Below are 17,493 nucleotides of genomic sequence, written 5' to 3'. Positions count from 1 at the left end.
TAGAGGATGCCGGGAATCTCTTCCCTCCAAGTTCTGTCTATTGTATTTACACACAAGATCATTGAAGTGCTAAACTTGGAAGAATCAGACTCATGACATGCTTTAAAACAATCCACATTTTTCTGTGACCGCTTAACCAAATCGAATGGGGTTTTCTGCAAAATAGAGCTAAAATGTTATATTCTAAGACCTTGAAGCAGCATTTAGAAAATTTAATCATATTAGGTGTTATCAATGCGAAAATCTGATTGTAATTTTGTTTGACATACTGTACGTTAGTGTTACTAATATAGGACCCTATATAGAGATCAGTAATCCGTAGACGTCTAGTATTACCAAAGATGGTAGTATAGTATGGGCCTATTAGTATTACTGAGTATCTTATCTTATAGGCCCAGACCAAATAATTCGCTTTGGTACTATAGAGCTGTTTTTTTTTTCTTTTTTTAGGGGAATTTCTAATTGGGGGCTTTTCTAATAAAAGATAATCAATAATACACTGACATAGTAAAGCACCTGGCTAATTGTAGGCTATAACCCACTGCAAGTACTTTTGTTCTTCTTTAGAAGCCTCCTCTCCCCCCCCCCCCCCCTTATGGCCGTCATCCATAATGCACTGAAGTCGGAGTCAGGGAGGTGTCTCACCTCCCTGGATTCATCGATTCAACATCCAAGGAAACCTTGGAACCGCATCATCGGGGCAATTACAGTACTGCCCGGAGGGCAATTATCCCCCGGCTAAATACTGGTTAGTGATAAGGGTAGAGTAAAGATTAGGGTTAGGGTTAGGTTTAGGGTAACGGTTTGGGTTAGGGTCTTCCGTCAGGAATATGTTTAGGATTAGGATTCTTAGGGTCAGATCATTAGAGGAAGGGCACGGGGGGGGGGGGGGGGGGGGATTGCCCGAGATCGCTAGCTTAGCACCTGCAACATATTTCGTCGTTAGAGGGCGTTAATATCCTGGGAAGCAAAAACGGCCGGTAAGGTGGACGTCTGGATCGGAAGCGAATTTGTCTTTTCCTTTCTGTCTTTTTTTAAGTCTCCACGATCACTCTGTGTAGAGAGATCACTGACTGTTAACGCCGATGTGTGGTCAAGACAGGCGGAATAGATCCGATAACTACGCGTACTAACTGTTATGAGGACATCCGCCAAGTAATATAGATCTAATTGTATTTCCTTCCTTCCTTTTCTCAACCCGAGCTAGTCACCTCGTCCCTACTCTAGCGACAGTACAACCACTAATCCGCGGTACCTGGCCCGTGCGCACCTTCGCGGACGCACGCTGATCACGTCGAACCGAACCAGTAGAACCGGCGGATTCACGAACACTCCGAACTAACTCCTGCTGTCGTCCACCATTCTTGAGAATTGGGACTAAAAGAATCGCCGCTGAGTACCATAGTCCGTCGTAGCAGCACTGAACTGCAGGTCTTGGATTCATATTTTATGTGTTTATCCACCCTTGAGTAGGAGAGAGGATAAAAATGCAGAGGAGCCTGCTGGAGTGGTGAACAATTGAACAGTCGTTCGGCTGTACGTATCAATATCATACTATTAATCCATGATAACATACTAAATTTTAAAGAAGTAAGTTATGTCTATGAACGATCTAATATAAGTATCAAGTCAGTGACAAGGAATGAGCAGCAGGCAACCTCTGCCCATTTTTACCTTGCCATGCGATGATGATGGAGATGGAGGTTATGTTTTGTCAGTGTTGTGTTGGTTTGGTTTGTCGTCTCTCTGTGTAAATTTACGTCTTGTTGTCTGCTTGCAAAATAACTCAAACACTTAAAGATTTGGATTAAATTTTCAGGAAAAGTTGATAATGACATGTTGGTGTAGAGCCCAGCCAACACCATTTCATTTCTTTCTTTTTTTTTTCATTGTTGTTTTTATTTACACTTGACAAGATATGAGCCAGAGCAGAGGTATTGTGTGCATAATTGCCAGCCTCTGAAGTGACATAACCATGGGCACTATAGACGTGTTCTATACAGTATAGTATCAATTACCTGAACTACAAGATTGAACAATGTAGTAGAGTTGATTGCAGTTGCTCACCAGGAAAAAGAATACTATTCAATGAGAATAAAGTGTGATTTTGAATGATCTGTTTTTAATACCAATCTGCACACAAATGAGCTCATTTCATAAAAGATGTTAAGATAGCAGTTCTTGATAGAATAGCAACCTCTTGTAGCAACAGCCAATCAGGATTCTTGACATGACCATGACACTTGCCATTGCAGCAAGAATCGCTACTTCTACTTCTACTTTGGTACTCGACAGGATCCATCACTCTGAATGTAGCGTCGAGGGGACTAGAATCTATAGTGAGTGTCCCGTGCAGTGCCGACAGACGGTGCTTTTAGTACAAGGTGCAAGTAAAAAATGCCACATCATTTAGTGGTTGAGTGATGCGAGTGCACCCTGAAAGGCTTCTATTGATGTGGAGGCCAGGATGCTGATTGGGAGCGCATTCCATGCCATTATAGTCCCCTAAGAAATGGGACCCCGCCAGGGTTACTATTACAGTGCACTCCCGTTATAACGAACACGATGAAATTCCGGTTACAATGAAGTAAAAATTCAGGGTGAAACGTTATCCACTCTATCTATTTTCATTGTTTATTTGCTTGGTTGTAACGACATTTCAATATAACGAAAGAAAACATCCGGTCCCGAGGACTTCGTTATAACAGGAGTCCAAGTCCTGTATAATGTAAATGTAATCAACATTTTATGACAAAAGTTTAAGATAGATCTGTTCTGACTATGTTTTTTTCTTTCCTACCAATTTTGCAGATTTAATTGATTTTTTTTTTTTTTTTTTTTTTTTTTTGTTGCTCTGGCCATTGTCAGTGAGGTATGCTCAATATCTTATTTGTTTTAAATGCTTTTTGTTGTGTATGTCTATTTTTTAATTTAATTATTTTTCTTTCTTTTTTTTACAGAGGGTGACAAGCAGGAGTGATCAAACAACTCATTCATGGTAGATCTTTGGTGACATTAGCTCAAATTATGGAGGTGCTCTTCAAAGGTCACTGGCACAGTCACACCCGCAGCGATCCGGACTTCACAAAGAGGGATAGCGACCTCACATCGGCACAGGATGCGGAAGACCTCACTAGGCTGACGATACCCCAAGCAACCCTCTTCATCCTGTGGGTTGTGGCATGCGTCGTGCTCGGCATCCGGCTCCTGTACGCGCGTCGAAAGCAAGTCACGGTAGTGATCGAGGATGTGGAGTCGTTGTTGCAAGTGGGAGAAGAGAGGCGGAACTTAATGGACGAAGAGGAAAGCGGGAAGGACGAGGAAGCAAGCGAAAGCAAAGCGACCAAGCCTGCGAGGAAGCAGGTATCAGCAGACGACCACCCGCTGCACGGCTCGGCCGTCAAAGTTGCCAACGGAGACGTCCAGCAGACGAAATCGCAGGACGAGTTCCCGAACGGGAAGGCAGCGTTTGAGGAACCGGCGGCAAAAGTGACAGATCAGCCTCAGGATGGAGATGGTGCTCGGCTGCTGCAGAGCAAAGCCTCCGGCAAGGGGAGGTCACCTGCAGAGACCGCCCAAAAGAACTTTTCAAACGTTAAGCCCCCTCCCACGTTAAATACCTTCCTGCTGTACACCATGGCGCTCGGGGCTATCCTCCTCTACTTCTTTTACTGCGACGTCCTGAAGGGGTTTCCGGCTGCGGAGAGGGTCTACGTCAGGGACCAGTTCCTGTTCCTTGTGCTCATTATGTTTCTCGTGGCCATGACCTTCACAGTACGGACCTGTCCTGACAAAATACTCAACAGGTATGATTTCCACTCAGATTGTTTAATGCAAGTCCCTTTGAGTGACAGTGGTTTGTGTCCCTTGGCAAAGCACTTTATAATCCTTTTTGCATGTGATATTACTTTGGAGAGGACTTTTAAAACTTTGGTCACAGGTTCATTTGCTTTAGAAATAGAAGCATTCATTCTTTCACACTGTCCCGAAATTGACACGTGATGGCCATACAGTCGCACAGATACAAGCCAATGAAAATCCAAAGCAAGTACAATGTTTTGTTGCAGCCTAAGAAACTCCACTGGTGTTAATTATGGTGTCTTGACAAATAACCAGACCTTTATATGATCAGAATGGAATTAGAACATTTCCTTTATCGTCGCAAATTGCAAATGTATGGCTAGCATAAGATGTATTGTAGGTACAAAGTGTTTATTGCAAAATTTATCTAGCATAAGGGGATATAAAATCCCACAACATCTGCAAATTTGTCCAGCTTCAGTATGCATACTATTAAACAAGAGTTGGGATGCACTGACATAGCAATGTACACTGTACCTGACTCACTGCATAACCCATTGAATCATCTTATCTTCTTTAATATTTTGAAAGTGCCCCCCCCCCCTTACATAAATCAGAGCCACCAAGTCTCACACATTCTGCATGAGACCCACGCATTTAGGGTCCTCAACGGGTTAAAATTGCTGTGAATATCAGGCAGCCATGCCTGCCTGCAGCCATGCCTGCCTGCACACAAAGTGAAATTCCTCTGAAACCCTGCTTCTACCAGCTTGCTTTTGAAAGAATCCAGCAGATTAGTTCTTGTAAAAGTGCTTTGGGGGTATCACTCTTCCTTGGAAAGAAAAGTGAACACATAGACCTCTCAACAGAGATTACAAGACTGGAACAAGGAACCCTCATCCTCTTTAATGTAAACTTGGTATCCCTCCCAATTATAAACCCTTTTAGCATCAAGACACTTGGCTCAACTTGCCATGCTCCTTACCTTCATCAGCATTTATTAAAATTCACTCTATGTAAGCTCACTGTACGCTTCCTACCAGAGAAATTACCCACACAGTGTACGAAAAAAAATTTGCTGAATTTGGATCTATTCCCTTGATCTGTTTAAATGCTTATTTCATGAATCATATACAATGTATTTATGTCAAGCATGGCCAAGAACTAGAAGAGAAACAGAGGAAAAAGTAACATAATGCACCAAAAGGAATACAATGTAAAAGGAAAAGTAGCAGTACTCTCAGTGTGAGAGCTCTTATTACAAAGAAAACCATACGTAGAGTGTACATTGTATACAACAAAATTTGTCCATGAAGCAGAAAACAAGGTACTGTATTTATCTGTTATTTTCGCGAATTTCGCGAATCTCAGTTGCATCGCGAATTTAACAGCACGCGAAAATGTCTCCATGCGCTAGGGTAATAGCGCATTTATGTTAGCGTCGGCGTCGGTTCGCGAAAATAACATCTCGCGAATTTTGCAATTTGCAATGGACGTGGCAACCGATACATTGTTTTGCCATCTCCATGTTTACGCAGTAATAGACTGCGCGCCGCATGCGACTGCAGAAGCATGCGCATATTGACATTGTAATACATCATATGCATGCTAGTAATTGAGACTTACATTGTTTTGCCATATCAATGGCGATACTGTGGTTATGTTGAGATAGCAAAACAATATGTTTTGATTAAATGCAAATTATTCTCGAAATGAAGGGTCAAGTGAGATCAATTTTCATGCACTGTATTTGATAGTGTTGTTGGTCCATGGTCCTAGGGTAAGATATGAAGTTTTGTGCGAAAACAGAAAAACAGCTGTAGATTTGCAAAACTTCAAACTCGATTTACTGGAAGTGAGGTTGGATGTAGATCGTTATGCCATCTCAAGGCTGCACTCTCTTTAGTCTGGTCGCTGAGTCTTTGGCTGTCAACATAACAGCAGTGCTTGATCTGTCTCAGATTCATTTTTAACATCATATCGTCGCTGGGTTGACAAGACCTTGTATCTGAAATTTTGGTGAATGAAAATGACTTTTTTTTTTATTAATGGTCAAATAATCGGTCAAGTGATGTCCTAGGTAGTCCAAATCCTACTGTAACTGTCTTACCCCAAAAATAAAAGCACCACGGCATGTCCAAGGAAAGGCTCTCCCATTCTGTGCAGTGCTTTGGCCGCTATGATTTTTGGCTCTCCTGAACACTTGACTTTTATATACGATGTCTTGTCGCGCCAGCGACGATATATTTGTATAAGTGTGTGTGTGTGTACATACAGTACGTATACCATTAGTACGTATACAGTTGTCTACACTATATGATATGCATTGAATGTTAGAGGCAACTCATGAAAATTTCATGCCGCGAAAATATCTTGTTTTACCGTACCTAAACCTCCATACCATGCTGCAGATTGTTGTGACCACCATTTGTAGTTTGTGTATAGTGATGCACAGGTTTTTTTTTTTTTTTTTTTTTTTTTTTTTTTCTAATAGCATATTAAAGTGGCAATGATCTTACACGGAAATGGGTTGTGGATGAGAAAGAAAATTTTTTTTTAGAAATGACTTGAATGGCTGGGGAGGAGGGGGGGGGGGTTGGGGGATTGTCACAAATCACACCATGAAAAATGAAGAATTTTGTCTTGGCCCCAAAATATGACTGGTCGTGTCTTTTTCTGCCTCCAGACCTAATTAGGTCATGGCCTTTCAACACTGCCCCTCCTGTCCATTTTCCAGGTATTGCTGCCAGCTTTTTGTGATTGAGTATCCCATGCCAGTTGTGCCAACTGGGTGTATACTGTACATTGTACAAAGTAGCATGACCATCTAGAGCTGTTGTTAAAAGCATTCGATTCTGAACAATATGGTTTCAAGATTTGACATCAACTATTAGAAGGAAACAAAAAAAAGAAAGTGTATGAGACAGTGCACCCAGAAAATGCAACTAATGTTTTGTTGAGTGCACATATATGTATATTCTTCTAATAAAAGGGGAACATTTTTTTTTTGTCCCTTTTTTTCTTTATTTTGTGGATGATGATAGGTCAGAGAGGACAGATGATACAAAATATTCCACAGAAATGCTGATTAATGAAAGACTTCAATTCCTCTACAATTGTAGCATTTCAAGCTCGTACATGATGTTGTACAGTTAGAACAGATGTAGACATTTTTCCAGCAACAGAAGGCATCAGATGTTACGTTATGTGGATTTACAGTTGAAGTATTCTGAAAGCGTACATTGTATTTGTTCATCTTCTTGTCATGGCGACTTTGCCAAACCTGTAATGGAGATCTCTACAGATCATTTTCAAAAATGTTTTCAGAGACCACAAATTTCATTACGTCGTGAGTCCTTTAAAATCACATTTCCACGTACAATGTGTATGTTGCAAATTATCAGTCATCTGTTTCAGGGAGTTTTGTTGTTGGCACTGAGTGTTGTTGGTAGCATAGATTGAAAAAAAGAAAATGTGTTCCATTTGATTAGCCAAAAATGTTGTGTCATTGTTCTGCTTGTTAGTATCTTCCGTAATATTGTAAGCATGAATGTGTGGTACTCCCATGTATGGCAAAGAATTCTGCCCATGGGTGAACATTTAAACAGTGTGCCACCATTGTGTGATTATTATGTTTAAAATCAATTTGCTGACTGGTGTATGGCACACCTTTGTTTACACTTAAATGATGACATTAACTGTTTACCATACAATGTACAATTATAATTTTTACTGCTATCCTGGATAATTCCTATATTATACAAATAATATTAAGTATAATTAGAATTCTATTAGTAATAATGAAGTATAAGTCGAAGAGGTTAGCATTTCCCAGTGAGGTCACATAATGAAATTCAAAGTAAAGCTAAACGGGTGAACGGTTAAGGTGTTGGCATACCCCAATGCACGTATCTTGTGGCTTTATCTGACTCGTATTGCTATCATTAAGGACATCGTTCTCCAGATATTCACATCAAACATGTACATATATCACATACCACAATTTACATGTGCCTGCCTTGACTCAGAAGAACTGAGAATTGTGGAGCTAAAGGTGGAGTCAATTGGCTTAAGATAGAAGGTTCGAAAAGTACCAGCGTTCATCCAGTCAGCTGTGGACATGATTTCGTTAAGACTTACTCCATGTGCGAAAGCTTTAGAAGTTGCGGCGCTTCGGTAGCTATGGGCTGAGAATGTAGAAGTGTTTAAATACCTGCGGCCGCGAGGGATGCTTTTAGCCACCGCGCCAAGGTGCTTGTTGTCACCGATTTATGTGGGTGCTTCGTAGAAATTAAGAGTTTGCTTTCTGAACTGACTCGTCGGAGAGGTTCTGTGCGTTTGATGTACTCTTGAAGAGTTGATAACACGCAGAGTTTAGGATTGGATGTGAAAGAAGGCACTTTAATCACTTGGTTAGAAATACCTACATTGTATCTTAGCACTAGTAGTTTTAAGAATACAATGTATCTCTAACGTGAAACGTCGCCTCGTCTGCCGATAATGTCATGAAGTTAAGATCAAGGTACCTCAGCGTTTGTGAATGCTGGGCCGAGACGAGTGCAAGCAATGAAAGCAGTTTTTGGCTCAAGGCGAGCAGAGAAAGTTCATGGTTATCCTGAAGTGATACAAAGTGATTTAAAACAATTGCAACATCCCAAGTCTTGTTGTATTTAGGCTTAGGAGGGTCGAAGTTAAATACTCCCTTCATAAGTCTGATTACAAGGGGGTGTTTGCCAATGTCGTACCCTTCAATTTTAGGTAGTATGGATGAGAGAGCAGATCTATACGAGTTAATCGTGGAGTAGGTTTTGTTTAAGCTATGCTGATAGCTTGAAAAGTTCACAATATTTTCTATTGATGGGTTAAAGAGATCACAAGGTTGTTCAGAACACCAGCGATGCCATTGTCTCCAAGCGCCCTCATATTGTTTGTTGGTATTGTCTCGCCATGATGATGAAAGGAGCTTTGCAGCGTGTTGCAATATGCCTGTCGCTTGCCATCGCTGGCGGAGAGCACCCAGGCGGCTAACCGAAGATTTGTTGGTGGGTGGGGGTGTGGGGCGAGGCTTCTCTCGGGGAGTAGTAGGGGTGGGGCTGTTATCATTTCCAGCAGTGTCGGGAACCATGGCTGCGCCGGCCATATTGGGGCGATGAGGAGTGCTTTGTCCACCTGGTCCAGTTGAAGCTTGTGGAGGACCCTGGGGATGAGACAGAATGGGGGGAAAATGTATGGGGTGAAAACATTCCAAGGTATGGAAAAGGCATCGGAGGCCAGGGCATTTAAGTCAGGCTTCCATGTTACATAGGAAGGGAGTTGGTTGTTGAAGCGAGACGCAAAGAGGTCAACATCAGGGACAATGAGTGTATGGAGTTTGTAGATCATGTCATGAAAAACATAAGGTAATAATTGTAGTTCTTTGTTCATGTCTCTGCAAGACAAGCAGTCAGCTTCAGAATTGTCTACACCTGCTAAATGTGAAGCTGACATCCAGTTATTAGAGGTTAGACACCAATTCCAAATGTCGACTGTTATTTATTCAATTCGGGTATGTTACCGCCCATTTTGTTTATGTATGAAACAGCTGTGGTGTTGTCAGACTGAATATGAATATGTACGTTTGTACATGAGCTGCACAAGGCCTCAAGACCGTTCTGAATTGCCAGTAATTCAAGCACATTAATATGCAGGGAAGCCTCCTTGGCAGTCCAGGTTCCCTGAGCAAAGGATTTGTCATTATTCAGGACCGCTCCCCATCCGGACATGCTAGCATCAGTTGAGATTGTTATGCTAATAGGGGCAGGGTTGATGGGGTGGCAAATTCTTCGACTTTGCAAGACAGCCACCAAAGAATTTCTCGTTTAGCATGACTAGATAACGCAATTAAAGCGTCAAAATCACCTTCTGCATTACGTAGAGCATTTGTCTTTTCTGTTTCCAGGTGACGAAAGTGTAATGTTCCTTGTGGGAAGCACTCAAACGTAGATATGACAAGGCCAATGAATTTGGCTAAATCCCGAATTATGGTCTCTTCTTTAGACAAGATTGAATTTGCAAGGGTAGTTATTTTGTCAATCTTGTTTTGAAGCAAGCTGAATTTCATTTGCTGCGAATCAATATGAAAACCAAGAAGGACTCGGCGTGTTTTGGGTTTAAACGGGATTTGTCAAAGTTAACTGAGAACCCCAAGGAGGATAACAGGTTGATCATGAAATTAGTGTTGTCGAGGCACTCTTCTCTAGTGCGAGAAAGAATGAGAATATCATCTAGATATATAATCGTTCTAATGCCTCTACTCCTTGCTGAGGCAATAACGGGTTTCATAACCTTAGTGAATATCCGTGGGGCTGAACTCTGAAGGGAAGGCACTGAAAGCAGTAAAGATGCCCTTTCCATTCGAAAGACAAATACACTTGGTGAGCAGGGTGGATGGGAATTGAAAAATATGCATCCTTAAGATCAATGCTAGTCAAGAAGTCCAGAGGCAAAATTAAATCTTTCATCAGATGAAACTGTTCCATTTTGAAATGCTCATATCTCACAAACTTGTTCAAGTTTTTCAAATTTATGATTGGTCTTATACCGCCAGTCTTTTTGGCGACTGTGAAAATAGTAGAAATGAATTGGCACTCGGAATGAGAAATCTCTCTAATAGCTTGCATTGAGATAAGCTTAGATGACTCTTCGTCGATTGCCTTCTCCTCCTCGGGAGAATGTGAACTTTGTGGTGGAGGAATTGGCTGGTATGGGGTTGAAATGAAATCGATTTTGTAGCCGGATATTGTATCTAATATCCAAGAATCTGAAGATATTTTTGACCAATCATCTTTGAAAAGCTTGAGATTTCTAGCTTTGAATGGTTTTGGACTTACTAGTTTTTTGATGGGAAGCAAGCCGAGGCTGCGGGCACCATGTTGCGACGTGTATCCGTCGGAGTGCGCCGGGGTGATGGGGGTGGGCGTGGCACTGTTGAGACCGCCCGATACTGGGAGCCGATGCCACTGCTGAGGGAATCTACGGCTGGGCCTCTGGCTCTGCCAAGATGGTCGTTGTTTGTAGCCATAGGGTTGAAAGGGGGTGCTTCGCATCCTTTTTGATCGTTGCATTTTGCCGGCTTGGGTGGATAGTTTCTGACCCACATTGTATGCTTGTGCGACGCTTGCCAAGGTTTCTCGGAGGTCTTTCCTGAACAGCTTACTATCAAGCGGAGTCGATTTGCTGCACAAGCCTTTGTATCTGGGGTTGAGAAAAGGTCTCAGGCTAGCTCGACGGTGCATGCTCAGTTCGTATGAAGCAAAGCCGGGAAGTGTTAGGCCATTGATGGCGAGTTGTTTGATTCGCTTAGTGTCAACTGGCTGATTTTTCGTGCATGATCCATAAATCTCAGATAGGATTTCCCCATAAGGTAGAAGGCCCTTCACAACATTTTGTTGTAGCCGTTGAAAGCTCGCATCAATGCCGCGAGCTTTGCCGGGGAGAGTCGCCCAAATTTCGCTTTCGATTTTAGGTGTACAAGCTGCTTGAGCATTTGATGGCGTTTGGTAGCGCTCGGCGATTTTATCGAGGCTTTCCTTCTTGGGAGGCAAAGTAACCGCCTTCGTTAGCAAATCAGCCAATTTTTCAAATTTGGCCGGGCCAAAATCAGAGTTAGTGTCATATATGTCATTGTCAAAATCCAGCTCGGTATCAGACTTAGGTTGTGTGGGCATGACGTCTGAATCGAATTCAGCCGGGTCGTAATTCTTAGCGACACGACTATTAACCGTAGAAGCTGAGTCACCTCCCAGGGCGAGGCAGTCGGGGTCGCCTGGAAAGAGGCTGAGAATACCGTCGTCCCATGAGCTTCCTATGGGGTTGATCAGATCGCTAAAGTCTTCGGTGGGCAGGGCAGCGCCCCTGTCCCCGCGGACATGGCTCGCATGTCTAGACAAATCGTCGGGAGGAGGAACTCTCCTGCCCGAGCCGGCATGGCACACATGCCTCTTGTCATCGCCGTGGTCTGGCGCCGCTCTATCCAAGAAGTGGGAGAGTGTCTCGAAAAGTTTACGGATCTCCATGGCCTGAGCTTCAAGGCGGCCTTCCATGCCCTGATCTCCCCGCGGGGAGGGGGGCTGAGAGGTAGCGTCGTCTTCCCAATCACTAGACATTGGAGATTTATAATTCACTGCCGTCACACTTGAAAAGGATGGTTTCTGGTATCTGATACGGGTATTTATAACAATCTTGGACTGCTTGGAATTTTCACCTACTTTGAATTTCATTATGTGACCTCACTGCCTTAAACACCTGGGAAATGCTAACCTCTGAAGACTTATACGAGTATTACGTAATAGAATTCAAACAGTACTCTATCAATAAAAGTTACTGTGTACAGGTGACTATTGTCAAGTGATGTTGATACATTTTGCTTGAAACATTTTTGTTTTTGAAAAAAAAAAGACTTCCATGAGAAGCCAAATATGAATGCAGTCTTATATGTTTCAATGTAGACATCGCACAGATTCTGTTTTGTGTTCATTGAAGAAAAAGAGGATCATTATGTAACATTTTGTTGTGAAGTGTATTAGAATGTACCTACAACGTAGATGGAAAGATAACAAGGCTGCAATGTTTATAGATATCTAGGTGTTAAGGCACATGATACCAATTATTAGTACAATAGTCACAGTTTTTCACTAATCATTGGACTGATTTTCTTCAAAACTTGCACTCAGGAGAAATTTCAAGGTTCTTTATGTGACACTAATCTATGTCAAAACAATATTTTGTGCCACTAATTTTGGATGAGATGCCATAATCTTTAACCTACAGTGCAGTTTTCCTATGGCTGTGATCTGATTTTCACTGAGCAATTTATGTATTGCGTGTTGTGTTGTTACAGTATACTATATTTTGTTTTTGTTTTTTTCCTCACTATTTCCTCAGTTGTAAATCTTACTCATAGGCAACTTTCTTTCACTTTCTTGAATTTATTTTTCAGGGACCAAACGGAGGAGTGGAAAGGATGGATGCAAGTGATGTTTGTCTGGTACCATTATTTCAAGGCGGCGGAGACGTACAACCTTGTGCGTGTCTACATTGCCTGCTACGTCTGGATGACGGGTTTCGGTGAGAGCCATCAAAGAATGCAGCATGGCTAGTTACTACATATGTGTTGAAAAAGCATACAGTTGAAAAGTTATAACCAGTCAAAGCCCTTATATGTCTAGGTGTAGTGAATAGCGTGGATATGAGAAAGTCTAGGGTTCATATCCTCCCATGGTACTGTACGAGCTGAAATTTTCGCGTACAGATATATTCGCGAATTGCTACTTGGAGGACATTTTCGCATGTTGTTAATTTCGCGGTTGTGAGGGTCTAACTGAACAAGTTAGTTATTTGCGCGTTGTTATTTTCGCGTGTTGTTATTTTCGCGGTTCAAAGGCGATTCGCGAAATTCGCGAAAATAAAACCACCGTGAAAATTTCAGCTCGTACAGTACATGGTGCTTGGTTTGTGGGTAGGATGCTCTATATATTCACAAGTTTTAGTTCACAGTGTCTACAAGTACATGTAGGTCTAGTGGTTAGTGAACTACACGCTCAATAAGAAGGTTCAGGGTTCACGGGGGGGGGGGGGGGGGGGGGGGAGGGGAAGCCTTGCCAGGGCACTTGTTTTCTACATACATGGTAGGACACTCTTTTTGTGAGCGCTCTTCTCTTACTTGAGGTGTATACCTTAAGTATAGATACGTGCCTAGTACAGAGACCTCTGGGCACCAGTGATTAGTATGGGCCATTACAGTGTGTGTGACGTCTGCCTGGAACACTCGCTGGAGGTGAAGTCATTTTTCTAGTTATTGTGGATTATAATACCAGGGGTGATATTTGTTATTCTGAAGGTTTGTTATCGCACCAAAAATGAAATAAGATCTGTTATTCCAAAGGATTGTTGTTTGAAAATGTAGAAGGTGTGTTATTCCAAAGGTTCGTTAATCCAAAAATGAAATAAGGTTCATAATTCAGAAGGTTCGTAATCGTTAGTTGAACTTTTTTTTTGGAACAATGTACATTGTATTAAGCGATACCAGTGACAAGGGTATTCATAAGTTGTAAGCCGCTCTGAGCACCATGACGTGGCAAAAGGGATGCTACATTAAAAAAGAAAGAAAAGTTGTTTTGACTGCAACTTTCACCAATTGCCACGCTTAATTAACTTCGATAGAAGTTAGTTAGGTTCAGTTACACTGGTACATGTACGTACCAGTATACAAGTATTATGTTAGTCTGCCCGTCAGTTTTTGGTTTCTTTGACTTAAAGGTGCTGTTCCACAATGGCATCCACAATACTCATTGTATTATATATCGTAATTGCTGGTGTCATGAAAAGAATTGTGGTTATTGGGATAGATGTATTTACAATTAAAGGGATGGTATAGTTTTTGTTGAAATGCGGATTCAGGTTTTACTTTTTGCAAGATAATTAGAAATCACTTATTTTGATTATTAAAGAACATACAGTTCCAAAAAGAATTCAGAGTTTATTTGATGAGAATTGGTTTTGAAATGGTTTAGATATCTAAAAACAAAGCAAAACAAAGTGGTCCTAATAAAAGGTGGGTCCCATCACCCACCTTTTATTAAGACCTCTTTTTTTTTTTTTATATCTGAGCCATTTCAAAACCAATTTTCAGCTCGCAAAAACATTAGAACCTGAATCTGCATATCAACTGAAATTATACCACGCTTTTAACTTGTACATGGATATTCTGTATTTCAATGTTCAAGATCCCAAAGAAGAATTGTCCTATATATTGCACTATATTCTTGTTTATACATCCTAGGAAACTTCTCCTTCTTCTGGATCAGGAAGGACTACAGTCTGTGGCGCATGATGAAGATGCTCTTCCGCCTTAACTTTCTTGTCATTATGGTTCTGATGACAACCAACAACAGCTACATGCTGTACTACATCTGTGCAATGCACACCTACTGGTTCTTCTCCGTCTACCTTTTCATGTTCGTCCTGCGCTCTTGGAACGAGCGTCCGCTCTTCATGGCAGCCAAGTTTGTGGCCTACTTTGTGTGCAATGCCATCATCTTTGACACGCCCCTCCTCCTGTACGCCTTCCGACCGCTCTGGTTTGTGCTCGGCTACCAGGGCTCCATGCACGAGTGGCAGTTTCGAGCCGGTCTCGACCACTATGCCTGCTTCGTTGGGATGCTGTGCGCGTACAATTATCCCCACTTTGAGCGTTGGATGAACTACCTCGACAAGCGCCACGTCGACCGGCGCGACATGCTCTTCTCCATCATCATCAAGGCCTTCATCGTCGGACTCATACTCGTGCTGGCCGTTATCTGGTACCGCGAGTTCATGCTCCGCGAGAAGTACGACTACAACCGCCTCCACCCGTACACGTCGTGGTTCCCGATCATCGGCTACCTCATGCTGCGCAACCTGACGCCGTGGCTGCGCACCCGCTACCTGGCTTTCTTCACCTTCCTCGGCAAGATCACCCTGGAGACGTACATCTCCCAGCTCCACATCTTTCTCCAGGGCAATGCCACCGAGCTCATTGCCTACATTCCTGGATACCCCCTCCTGAACTTCTCCCTGGCGACGGCCATCTACCTCTTCATCTCCTATTGGCTGTTTGAGATCACCACCATCTTCTCCACGTTCCTGCTTCCCCAGTCGATGCGTCGGGTCGGGATCAATCTAGCAGTAGGCTTTGTGGTATGCAGTCTGGCAGTCTGCGTTGCATTCCTCCTGAAAGAAGCTTCAGTGTACTGAATGCAGGGCACTGTCCAGCTCCTCAACAGAGTGAGAACATTTATTTATTATCTGCATTTTCATAAATGCATTGAAATGTGTATTTGCTCTTTGGCTCTAAGCACAAAGCAATAGAAATAGAGTTGACTGTAATTGCAGTTGTAAACTGTCAAATCAGGGCCTGTTTCATAGAACTTGTTATCAACAACAAGTTATGATAGTTTTTACAAGCTACTGAAATCCTTTCATGTGATTGGCTGAGAGCATATTTGTCATAGAAATGCGGCAGTTGTTACTGATAACAAGTTTTATGAAAGGGTACCCAGTAAGTGTCTTTTGAATGTCATTGTTATCATATTGAAGCGAATTTATTCACAAATGAAAGAAACCTTGCCAACTCAAAGGTTGTGATGACGAGTGAGTTGATATGATATGTGTGAGTGAGTCAGTATATACATTGTATTTGCTTAAAGTGGTAATTTATCCAAGTATGTTTGTAGACGTGGGCAAATGCAAAGAAACTATTCAAATAATCAAGGAGAGTTTGAAGAAAATCAGATAATGTGCACCACAGTCATTTATTCCTTAGGTTCATTTCATGTGTCAATCTGGCTGGATTAGAGGTTGCAATCTTGATGTCACTCTGGAAGAAAAAGAAAGAAAGAAGATACACTGTAAAAAAGAAATTCACAAAAAGAATCTTTTTTTCTTTTTCGAGGACATGGGAAGAGCATTTGACCCAACTTCTCCAATAGGCATGGAAAATAATGTTTGCCTTATCATACAGATATCTTAGTTATGGGTCCAGGAAAATCATGCTTTTTACAGGAATAGGCTGAATTTCCTATTCTACATTTTCTTGATACCATACCACTAAATGTGACATCACAAATAAACTTTCCATCTAGATAGGACAGTGTATGTTAAATAGACCAAAACAGTGTCAACTCATAATGCAGGAATGTATTATCTAGTTTCTTCAAATTTCATGGAGTGTATTAAATCTTTCTGCATTATTTCAGGGAGAATATTCCCCCAAAATCATGTTGCGGACTCAAAACAGTACTTCCCATACGTGATGATATGAAATGCTTCTTGTGATGAAACAATGTCTCCATTCAGTCTGTGAGAAGACTAGCGCTAGCTGTACCTGACAATGACAACTCATGAATGACCATGGCATTAAGCTCAACTCTTTCACACCACCAGGCAACAGAGAGTCTTGTCTGTGCAAAGAGAAAATGAAATGCAGCAGATTTGCAAATGAGATCATACAATATGTGTTAGCGTCAAACATCTCAAATTATGGGACCAAGACCCTGCTGCCTAAAAGTTGAGATCACACATACTTACTATATGTAAGTCAGAAAATCAAACTTAAATCTCTGAATTCTTGAGTATGATTGGCTAATACCTGAGTTAAGTTTGATTTTCTGACTAATGTTTGAATACATCTTTTTATGAAATATGGCACAGATGTGGGTGTGCGTATCAGGGCAATTACCCCTCCGGCTAAATACTGGTTAGTTATTAGGTTAAAGTAAAGAGTAAGGTTAGGGTTAGATTTTAAGTTAGGGGTAGGATTAGGTTCAGGATTAGGATTAGGGCTAGGGTCAGGGGAAGGGTCAGGGGTAATTGCCTAGACCTGTGAATATGAATTTTCTGCAACAGAAATGAGAGCTTCCACACCCCCCAAAATACAAGAAAGGAAGAAATACGTTAATTGTCTGTGTAATGTTGTTACTTGCACATTCTTATGGCTATTGCCAGAAATTTTTGTGCACAACACCACTTAATAACTTCACAATGAACAGACCTGAATCTTGTTGCAGGATAAAGTGTAAGTGGTTTACAGTTTCTATTTCCAAGGCCGAAACCACCTTAAGAAATGTGCTATGCTATATTGGATAGACCAGAAGTGGATATAATTTTTGTGCTTCA

General features: G+C 41.8%; 1 protein-coding gene and 1 pseudogene across 1 annotated transcript; one reads left to right on the top strand and one right to left on the bottom strand.

Moving 5' to 3' along the window:
• Nucleotides 1-1,484: 1,484 nt before the first annotated feature.
• Nucleotides 1,485-15,808, top strand: LOC140240053 (uncharacterized). The gene is made up of 4 exons (XM_072319863.1): nucleotides 1,485-1,536; nucleotides 2,961-3,806; nucleotides 12,779-12,906; nucleotides 14,621-15,808. Exons 2-4 carry the CDS (start codon nucleotides 3,028-3,030, stop codon nucleotides 15,571-15,573), a joined length of 1,860 nt encoding a protein of 619 aa, XP_072175964.1. The 5' UTR covers nucleotides 1,485-1,536; nucleotides 2,961-3,027; the 3' UTR covers nucleotides 15,574-15,808.
• On the bottom strand, nucleotides 8,721-11,075 carry LOC140239488 (uncharacterized; annotated as a pseudogene).
• Nucleotides 15,809-17,493: the final 1,685 nt, after the last annotated feature.

Source organism: Diadema setosum, chromosome 16 (assembly GCF_964275005.1).
Source record: "Diadema setosum chromosome 16, eeDiaSeto1, whole genome shotgun sequence".
Lineage (NCBI taxonomy): Eukaryota > Metazoa > Echinodermata > Echinoidea > Diadematoida > Diadematidae > Diadema > Diadema setosum.
This window is presented reverse-complemented; position numbering and strand designations above follow the sequence as displayed.

Excerpts from the sequence above, each read along its gene's own strand:
- LOC140240053 (XM_072319863.1), top strand. The coding sequence starts at position 3,028 with ATGGAGGTGCTCTTCAAAGGTCACTGGCACAGTCACACCCGCAGCGAT. Across the intron at positions 3,807-12,778 it reads CCTGACAAAATACTCAACAG|GGACCAAACGGAGGAGTGGA; the intron begins GTATGATTTCCA and ends TTTATTTTTCAG. Across the intron at positions 12,907-14,620 it reads CGTCTGGATGACGGGTTTCG|GAAACTTCTCCTTCTTCTGG; the intron begins GTGAGAGCCATC and ends TATACATCCTAG.